Here is a 10,566-nt window from a genome sequence, read left to right on the forward strand (position 1 = left end):
CGAGTTTGACCAGATTGGTATCGCCCCAATCGTCTCGCCTGTAAGGACATGTTCATGCGATCGACCATCGCTTCCCGTAGAGACTGAATTTGTTCCGTACTGGCTTGCGCGCTGGATATATATCTCTACAACAGTGCTATCGTCTGCGTACCCATAGATAACATATTTCAGCAGATCGAGATCGTGCGAAAGAGGCGTGTCAAAACAGGAGCAAGTTCAGGCGCAGGTTTTAAGAACTATGGAATTCCAAAAGGGCACGGACAAAACTGACATTGAATTCTTTGAAAATCTATACCTCGAAATAACTTCGTGTAAACAGAGCTTCTACTAAGCCTGCATACAATTAAAAAAAATGAAATTTAATAAAAATTACAATACTTTCGCCTCTATCGACAATATCGAAAATTTCAAAAAGGGATAATTTGCGCCTGTAATCACTATATATATTAGCAACATAATACATTATCTAGTGTATCTATTTTTTATACGAATTTATTTAGCTCAGTCGGCCGCGAAAATTACAATATTTTAAATATTTTTTTTAAAAATCGTGTTTTTTAAATAGAACTCTGGGTGTTCTACTCGTACATTTAAAAAGAGAAACTCCTTAGATATTTCCAATAAAACAAGAATGTCACTTTTTCGGGCCTAAAAACATATAGTGCGGCGGTGTGAGCCCGCGTCTCGTCAGGTTTCAGCAGTGGAGGAAGTGGTAAGTATTTCGTTTCAACCTCAATACGACTAACGTGGTCGAATTGAGCTTGCCGTATAGCCTTCTTGTAGGACTTGGCGGCCCGGTTAAAGGCTTTCTTCTTTTCTGATACGTCCTTTGCTGAGCCAGATATGCCTCATGCTTTAGTGCGTCTGCAATCAGCTCTGAACCAGGGCTGAGCTTTGCCGGACATGGCAACGTCCGAGAATGGAATAATGTACTCCATTCCCTGTCGCAACACATCAGTCACAACATCCGCGCAGTCAACAATCAACATCAACTCTGGCATTTATAACCAATTCATCAGAAAACAGCTGTTGACTCTCACTGATCCTTCCCTGAGGAAATCATCTATTCAAATGCCGAATATGGAGGGTATTCTATAGGATGGAAGCCTGTTTAATAAACTACCATGCCAGACTTTATCAAAGCCAAATATATCAAGTGCTTCCTTATGATTATTTAAGCTTCTCCCCATTGATGAGAGGCGTGAACTAGAAGGTCACCTGAAGATCTCTTCTTACGGAAACCGTACTGGCGATCACTAAAAAGGATCATTGGATTCTAGATACGTGAGATACGCGAGTAGCCTAATGCTCAACATATCGCAAATCGAATACAATCATATAATCTTCATGAATAACAATCAACATTGAATATCTCGAAAGTGGTACAATTTCGGATAGGGTATTTATTATACATGGTCAAATCAGGCAGAAACGATTTAAACTATATGGCCTTAAAGTAAATTATTGATCGACTTAAAGCAGTAAACCTATAACTAACATCATTCATCATCATTCCAGCCTTTCAGGACGTCCATTGCAGGACATAGGCCTCCTCCAAAGATTTCCATAACGACCGATCACCAGCGGCCTGACTCCAGCGGCTCTCCTCCACTTTGATCAGGTCGTCTGTCCACCTCGTTGAAGGCCGTCCCACACTGCGACGTCCTGTACGTGGTCCTAACCTATAACTATAATGCTGAAGAGTTTGTTTGTTTCTTTGTGGGAACGTGCTAATTTCAGGAAGTACTTGACTCATATGTAATACAAGCCGGAGCGGACTGATTATCTGTATTAAACGTAATGGTTAATTAAGATACGGAGGTATGAACTGTCTTGAATTAAGCCATTGACCGAGTGGTGCCCAAATCCCAATATGAAATAATTCAATATGTAGGTATATGCTGATTGGCTTCTGTACACCTAAAAACTTCAAAATACTAGTGCAGCGGTCGTAAAGGGCGAAATAACATAACATTTTACCAAGTTATGAACACTGGATATGGATAATCTATATATTATAATATATAAAAATCAAAACCGGTTCGCGTTGTCACGGCATCACGTGTGAACGGCTGAACCGATTTCGATAATTATATTTATTATATTCCTTTAAGTACGAGGATGGTTCATAAGTAGAGAAAACGTAAATATGTGCTACGGGCGAAGCCGGGGCGGACCGCTAGTATTCTAAATAAGTATATTAATTGATTTATTTCGCTATTGCCTACTAGAGGGCGCTTAAATCAAATACATACTGACAGCTGATCAATGTAATAGTTTATTAAATATCTAGAAGATGGCGGTTAATTTAAAATTGCTGACCGTATTTTACGTAGGTATAGGTACATATTATTACTTGCTCTGTGGGTACATAGGTACATTGTCGAAAAATTTTATGTCAAGCAAAGAAAGAATCCTTCTTACTTGCTCTGTGGAATCCTTCACAAAACGCAAATATCAACAAGTTTCATATAAATTATGTTACACCCTAATTTATAAATTACAATTATTTGTTACAAGAAGCACAAGTTGTGGTAAGTTGAGAAAATTTTATAACCCTAAAAACAGTAAATTATTAACCACTAATATTTGACATGAAGTAGGAACGTAAATGCTTATTTTTAGTAGGTATCATTTGAATGTTGCTAATGAACACAAATTTATTTCCTGTTGGTAAATAATTGAACCCTCCATTATTTATACGACTACCGTAGTACCGTACCTAGGTAGTTACGAATAAAAAAAGTATATTCCTTGTTGTAATTTTTTCCTGTATTTGCGCAAACTAAATCTTACACGTCAAACAGAAGAAAATTTTGCAATATTCTAAGAAAGATATCTTTTATCAAATTACTTATGTAAGTAAATAAGAAAGTGATTTGAAGAATTATCATATTAAGCAGTTAAACCTTACAGACACAAATGCTTAATAACAAATATGCTGTTACAGGTATGTTACTCTACAATGGATAAACTAGAAGTTGATCCAAAGCTCTTTATTACTTGTCGCTTGTGTTTGGAGGAAATGGGCCAATATCAAATTGTACCCAGTGTACAACAACAGATTAGATTTTGTTTTGATATTGATGTAAGTATATTACCAACATATGCCTATAATTTCTACATAATATGTCTCCATTTCGTTGTTTTCACTTTTTCATAAAGATATTTGTTTTGTTGTCTTTCATTTAAATGCTATGTTGAGAGCCTAATGGTGGGTTCAGACGCTTGTGTTCAAATTGACATTCAACAAGCACAAGCATTGGCACAAGCATGTAAACATGTTGTTTGTGCATGTGCCTGTGTTTGTTTGTACCGTAAGTGCACGGGCTGCTTGCCACGTGTCTGTACGTACAGAGGTGATAATGTTAGAAATTTTTTATGTATTATTTTTCAATACATAATAATTATGTTGATAAAATTACAGGTTGATCCTTTTGATGGTTTACCTCAACTGATCTGTAGAGGTTGTGAAGCGATTTTGACACAGTTTAATTCAGTAAAGAAGAAGTATCAAGAGAAACAAAATGACCTCAAAGCTGACATTAAAGGATGTATTGTGAGTAATTGTTTAATCCTCCCTGGGGTAAAAAAAATGTTAAATGTTCTTGATTTGCATCTTTTACCATAACAAATTGTATCTAAGATCTGACTCCTTTTATTTAGATAATAGTTCCTACAATGTTTGTGTTATTATTTGGCACTAACAATAATGTTTTTTGAATATTCTTATCTATTATATCTAATTTCTCATTACTTCTCACTCTACTGTGTTCTTCTTAAGAATACATATAAATGGCTATAAGCTCAGTAAATAATTATATTTCATTGATTTCAAAAATTATTGAGCTCCCATTGATAAACCAAGATTTACACTTTTTTGCTTAGTTTTTTAATTATTTTGATTTCAAACTAGTCACTGCTTGCTTGTATTCACTTATTATTGATATTTTTAAATTTCAGATTAATTCTACTCTTTCACAACAGAATGTTGTAACTTCGACTGAACAAACTGAATCTCAACCTGAAACTAAAGAATCAACCCCTCTTCCCAAATCTTTTAAATTAACATTAAAAAGGAAGCAAACCATTCATGATGCTAAAAATAATCCAGATTCAGAATGTGAATCTTGCTCATCTAGCTACTCAATTATCAAAAAGTCAAAAACCTCAAGAAAATGGAGAAAAAAATATGATAAGTTCTTCATTTGTAGATACTGCTCCAGTGCTTATAAGGATAGAAAAAGTAATAAGCACTTAGAACATCATAAAAGCTTATTGGCGAAATACTCAAACTTAATAAATAACTTTTCTATAGTTATACCTCGCATAGATAAAAAATTGAATTTAACAGGAATGGAAAATACGGTAGCAATTGATCGTGAGAATATATTACAACAATATAATTCAGATTACAGCATACTGTACAAACTTAAATCTAAATATTATTCTGATGTTGAAAAAAAAAGTTCACCAGAGCCTTCTGATGATGATATTGTGACAAAAAAAAAAAGAAATAGGTTACAATTGATATCCGAGAGCTCCAATGAGACTGTCATATTAGAGGGTTCTACCAAGAAGGACAATGGACCACAACAAAATGCAAACAATGTTTTTGAATGTGTTGATATTGGCGATTCTTCAGATTCAGACGACCGTGGGAATGACACTAAGTCTAATGTCAACACAGCACTCGAGGACCACCTGAAACTGAATATAATAAGTCACAATATAGCAGCCTGTTATAAAAAGTTTATTCACAGAATTGATTCTTCTGAAAATTATAAATCTAATAAAGATGACCTTCTTCAACATAAAATTCTTAGTATGGGAAGGAAAGTAATCAACAAAAAAAGGTTTAATTGTAATGGAATGTTACGTTATTTGGAGAATAAACATTTAGCTGTTCATTGGAACAATAAAAAATTGGATTTAGTTTATGTAAGAACGAAATTAAAAGAAAATCGAAAGGTAAATGAAGATGCTGGATGGAAAAGCATAAGTGCAGTAACAAAAGTGAAAGAAAATGATTCTCTCAATAGTTTATTGGAAAAGGTTCATACAATGGACAGGCATTTTTCGATTAATAACATGTCCCCTTCTAGTTCAGCATTACCAGCAACCTTAATTCAAATGGTAAATGATAATAATTATAATTCGCACAAACTATTAAACCCTAATCCTGTTGCCAATCCTAAACAACTTCCAAAGAAAAGTAATTTGCTGGAAAATCAAAATGTAAAAATGATTTCTGGTCCTTTCTCGAGCTGTAGCAGTGAACTTTTACACATGCCCATAATAACAAGTACTATATCCTTAGCAGAATTAAACACTGAAGAGATTCAAAGTGTGGCAGAAAAAAGGTCAGAAGAATCTAGTATCGAAGCTAGTACTGCACAACCATTTGTGCCTCGGATAAAAGTAAAACCGGTGTCGCAATTAATGCCTGAAAAATCATCTAGTAATTTTATAGGTTCAAGTTTCACACAAGCTGCCAAATGGAATGTGCCTGTACCAGAGAATGCTCAGGGAAAATCCAATAAACATTTGCCCTTAGAAGTTCCAACGTCTTCCAATAAACCGCAAACTAAAGAAAATTTACTAGGTAATGACTATGTGATCATGCACACCGTTGAAATTCCAAACCAGAAAACATCTTCGCCATTTTTATATTTAAAAAATTTGTTACAAATACACAATTTAATCTTGATGAATTCTAATGATGTTATAACTAGTGATTTTATATGTTTGATCAAATTCAAGTCTATATTTAACCAAGATAATAAAGCTGGCGTTACACTATGTATGGCTTTATTTAGTAACGCAAAACAGTTTTGTATCAAAATAAAAGATGTTACTTCAGAAATTGATATCAAGTCATTGCCACCGCATTGGCAATGGGAAATACTTCAGTTATTTAGAGGTGATATTGCAGAAAGGTTTCTGGAAAATGCTAAGAAAATTAGCAAACAACTGCACGATGCCACCATATATTTTGTGAGCTTACTGAGGACTATTGTGTTCCGAAAAAACTAAAAGACGTTGTTCTTACCCATGACCATGATATGTCTTGGGTATATGTCTGTTGTTATTGTTCTCCACTAGGTATATGTATAACATATTCCGTGATTTATTGTTGTTTATATAATATGTAGCAACGGAAAGTTGCAAAGAATCTATGATTCTTATGTACTGAATATGTTTTAAGTTCTCTATATTAAGTTTTTCAATGGTTACTTTTGTTCATAAACCAATATGTGATTTACTTTACAAACAATTGTTGTGTTTTACTCTATTGGTTGCATTGAAAATTAATATTGACATTTATTGCTAGTCTACTTAAATAAGTAGAGCCAACAACTTTCAACTTCCTTTAAATTTAATATGTATCTAAAAAAATGGTCGGCTGTTCAGATGTACTTCTCAATTTACCAAGATACCAAGATAATAAATTATATTAATTTATAAGACCTAAGGGATAAGGATTGAGAAACAACATGCAAATTCTATAAAGTTTGATGCAACCTGTACAGTACATAATATGTAAATAAGTGATTTAGTTTTAATATAAAATAAAAAACAAGTTTTTTTAAATAAACATCCTATTATTATTTACATTATGTACTACTATAGCAATTATTTTTATCATCCAAGTGTCCATATAGCATCTACGTTTTCAAGCACTTCAGTTGGGCTTGAGTGTTTATGGAACATAAAGTATCCCTGAATTTGTGCCGGACTGACATCCTTTCTCTTTTCCAAGACCCTGAAATATATAAAGTTTTATTAGCAGTCCAGAATCGAGAAAAATTTTCAATGTTGACTTGCTTTATTTTTGTAAAATGCCTGAAGAGAACATAGTACTAACTTTTTAGCAAAAGTCCTTGCATGATCTGCTGCATCCTTATAAAACCGTAGGAACATGAGTTCTATTTGAGCCTCATCGCAATAGCCAACATATTCTTTCATATCCACTCGGCCTGGTCTTATGAGTGCTGGATCTAGTCTAAAAAAAAAAAAACCCATTAAAGAAATCAAAAGAGCTTTTTTATAGTTATTTGTTTGTCCTTGTGTATAATAGTTTTTGAAAATTCATCATGTCAAGTCTTTATAAAATATGGGCAGTATCATACCTATCTAAGTAATTTGTTGTCATAAAAACTATTCTTGCTTCCGTAGATGCTACACCATCTAAGCAATTCAAGAGACCACTGAAGGTGACCCTATTTAGTCCCTCATAGGCAGCCTTTTGAACGGCGGTGTCCTCACGAGACACAAAAGCCGCGTCTATATCTTCAAGAAGAATGATCGACTGTTGGGGGGCGACACTGGAAACATATTTTATAATAATAAATAGTAAATCTGTTATATGCATCTATGCTTCATTAAATGAGAAAATGTTAATGTTCAATTGAACTCTACAGAAATCTTTTCTCACCTCAAGAGATGGTTCAATCTATCATCTGTAAGGCCTCTTTCAGATAGATTTAAAACACAAATATTGTATTCCAAAGCACCAGCTAAAGCCATTATGAAAGATGATTTTCCACAGCCTGGTGGTCCAAATAGCAAATACCCTAAAATATTTAAATAAGGGATTTATGATCATTAACATATTGATAAAAATTTAAATAACAAAATTTCCTTCTTCATATTGAAAACAGTACTCCTTAAGAAAAACAAATAAAAATATAGCTTTTGAGGAATAATGAACCCTTGTTTGGATAATAAAAAAATCCAAAATTTGTTCCGACGTCCCAGATATTTGCAATAAACTAATTTACTTTAATTGTATGTATTTAATTTAACATTATGTCATTATTGTCTATTTCTCATAGGTTTCTCTTAACTAAACACAAACATATGTATCTATACTAATATTATAAAGCTGAAGTGTTTGTTTGTTTGTTTGAACGCACTTATCTCAGGAACTACTGGTCCAATTTGAAAAATTATTTCGGTGTTAGCTTTAGATTTATTGAGGAAGGCTATAGGTTATATATCATTACGCTAAGCCCAACAAGAGCGGAGCCACACGGGTGAAACTGCGAAGCGCAGCTAGTTAAGTATAAATTATAAAAATACCTCTTCTGTATGGGATTCCTCTCTCTGTGTACCAGGTGGGGTTATCTATGAAATCCAAGCAGTCAGCTAAAATGCGATCAGCTAAGCCATTACGTAACACTACACTTTGTAGAGGCCTCCTTCTCCGGGGGTGACCAAAAGGCCTCCATTCCGATCCCATGGCTGTATACATTATAGTCATACCTTCGTGTTGCTTTAATGCCATTGTTCTAGCTAGAAATAATAAATCAGAATTTAAATAAAACTATAGTACAATATTCTGTCTGAATATAACATATTATGTTTATGCAATATTACCTTCCTCAAGAATGTCATAATAGAGTTGTTTGTTTCTACCAAAGGATGTGAGGGTCACTGTTTCCCATGGTATACCGAGGTGTAAGTCAAGAGTTTGCTGTTCTCTTGCACGATCGACTTTTATCCAAGCTCCACGATATCTGATGTATTTAACAAGTTATAAATTTGTAAGGTTAGGGGAGGAATTTTAAAAGACTTCAAATATGTTTATGTATAACAATATTACCTAAAGAAATGTTGTCCAACACTTGGTATAAAGTCATATTTGGTTTTAATCTGTCCTGTATCTTTTTGTAGGAATGATGTTTCAACACTTAAATGCTGTGTTTGCTTTGCACCCTTTTGTGTAATCCATTGCAACAACCATTGGTAAGACTTATCTCTACACGGAACTTCTAGTGTTATCATACAATGTCTTCTAAATAATAGCATAGATGTTTGAAATCCTTTCCGTAAAATCGCGGCACCAGCTCCGACACCAAAAAGACCGAACCCCGCCCCAAAATAGGGGTTTTGGGACAACGAAGCCACATATTCCGTTAATGGCATAATTATTTTTTCGATTTCTGTCAGGAAATAGTTATTTCATTAAAAAAATATAAAAATAAAATGTTACGCCACAGTAGACTCAAGTTTTAAATATGACATTGAATGACCACTGACAATCAGCTGATCCTATGATCTGTCAAGTGTCAGTGTCATTAGTGATTCAGGCGTTCGCACGGCGTTCGTATACACGTAGAGGATTTACGGTATTTAATATTTATCTAAGTAAACTGGGGTAGAAGCCTTTAAAAATAAAAAAAAATCACAGTCGGATGAAACCCATTAGAAAAGGAGGGAAATATGATGAAAATAAAAGGAAAAATAAATTACGGTCAATCCGAGTTCAGGAAGTGGGAGGGGGGCTTTTAAGAGAAAAAAATGGTTTCTCTCGATTTTCGACAAAACTACAAGTCCTACGGAAAAACGTTCAATGGCAAAGTTGTAGGTAATAAAAAGATCTACAACTTTTGTATTAACAATTTTTTCACATAACCTCAAAATTTATGTGAAAATTTTTTAACAAAATTTCAAGATTCTGTGTTCACGGGAAGTACCCTGTAGGTTTTGATTCTCTTGCGAATGTCGAAATTTGCGCAAATTTGCAGCATTTAAACGACTCTATCTTTTGATTGCGTTAGCGTATAAATTTGACAGTATAAACTTCAGCTTGATACCTCCAGGTGTTCCTGAGAAAAAGGCTATTGACAGACAGACAGACAGACGCACAACATAGTGATCCTATTTAGGGGTTCTGCCTTTTTGAGGTTCGGTACCCTAAAATGGTTACGCTCCTAATTGAAAACCTCATTTTTAGGAAAGACGTTTAATAATAACTAAGTAGGTACATTCTGATTACGAATAACGATATCCTCCAGTAAATTTTGCCTGCTTTTGCTTTTATTATTTATTGCAACCAGTTAAAATGCACGATAAAAAGTATCATGTGAAGTTTGTTTTTTATTTCCGTCTAATAATACAACATTGTAGGTATTATTTACCGCAGCGGGTACACAGATCTCCCTATTGTACGAGCTGATGGTGCGGGTCACGCGACCCCTATCGTCAACGAATGACGTCAGGTCATCTTAATTTACTGTTTGAAGTTTTCTGTTAGCTCATAAATTTGTTACTCGCTAGACTAGGTATTTGTTGCCTTTTCGTTAAAATAATATTAACTTACAAAACTTGCTTGTTATGATAATTATTTAAAAACGACAAAATAAAATCAATCCAGCAGCGATTTTTAATTATTTATTATTTATTATTATTTTTTTAGAAAGAAAGAAACATTTATTTAATCAAGTTTTACTTTCACTGTATTTAAGTAGGTAGGTACTTGTTCAAGATGTCAGGGTATCTAATCCTAGCCTAGTAAGTATACCTTCTTGTTTGGTTTACTGTACAATTTTCTTATCGTTGAAATAAATTATATTTTCACAATAATTATAGTTACCTACTGTATCTATCTGCAAACATTTAGAATTCATTTTTTTTAATAAGATAAGTTTCACAGTCAATGCCACCTCAACTCGTTAGTCGCTCTACTCTATGTGGTCGTGGTTTAAGTCTAAGCTAGTTTAGGCTTAAGTAAAAATATATAGCACTATGTTATACATTTATCTCATACTATTAAATTGT

General features: G+C 33.7%; 2 protein-coding genes across 3 annotated transcripts; one reads left to right on the forward strand and one right to left on the reverse strand.

The window, feature by feature from the left end:
- The first annotated feature begins 2,374 nt into the window (after window positions 1–2,374).
- LOC123703972 lies at window positions 2,375–6,598 on the forward strand. Of its 2 annotated transcripts, none has more exons than XM_045652199.1 (4): window positions 2,375–2,534; window positions 2,951–3,088; window positions 3,428–3,559; window positions 3,964–6,598. In XM_045652199.1, the coding sequence occupies exons 2-4, from the start codon at window positions 2,966–2,968 to the stop codon at window positions 6,034–6,036; spliced, it is 2,328 nt and encodes a 775-aa protein (XP_045508155.1). In that variant the 5' UTR covers window positions 2,375–2,534; window positions 2,951–2,965; the 3' UTR covers window positions 6,037–6,598. The 2 variants fall into 2 exon arrangements, with proteins under 2 accessions (XP_045508155.1, XP_045508163.1); XM_045652207.1 differs by lacking the exon at window positions 2,375–2,534 and adding an exon at window positions 2,639–2,858.
- On the reverse strand, window positions 6,591–9,032 carry LOC123704089 (mitochondrial chaperone BCS1). Its single transcript, XM_045652360.1, has 7 exons — window positions 8,609–9,032; window positions 8,383–8,522; window positions 8,086–8,298; window positions 7,439–7,577; window positions 7,134–7,328; window positions 6,869–7,006; window positions 6,591–6,766 (listed from the first exon to the last, which is right to left on the reverse strand). The coding sequence occupies exons 1-7, from the start codon at window positions 8,929–8,931 to the stop codon at window positions 6,646–6,648; spliced, it is 1,269 nt and encodes a 422-aa protein (XP_045508316.1). The 5' UTR covers window positions 8,932–9,032; the 3' UTR covers window positions 6,591–6,645.
- Window positions 9,033–10,566: the final 1,534 nt, after the last annotated feature.

This window comes from Colias croceus, chromosome 2 (genome assembly GCF_905220415.1).
Source record: "Colias croceus chromosome 2, ilColCroc2.1".
NCBI lineage: Eukaryota > Metazoa > Arthropoda > Insecta > Lepidoptera > Pieridae > Colias > Colias croceus.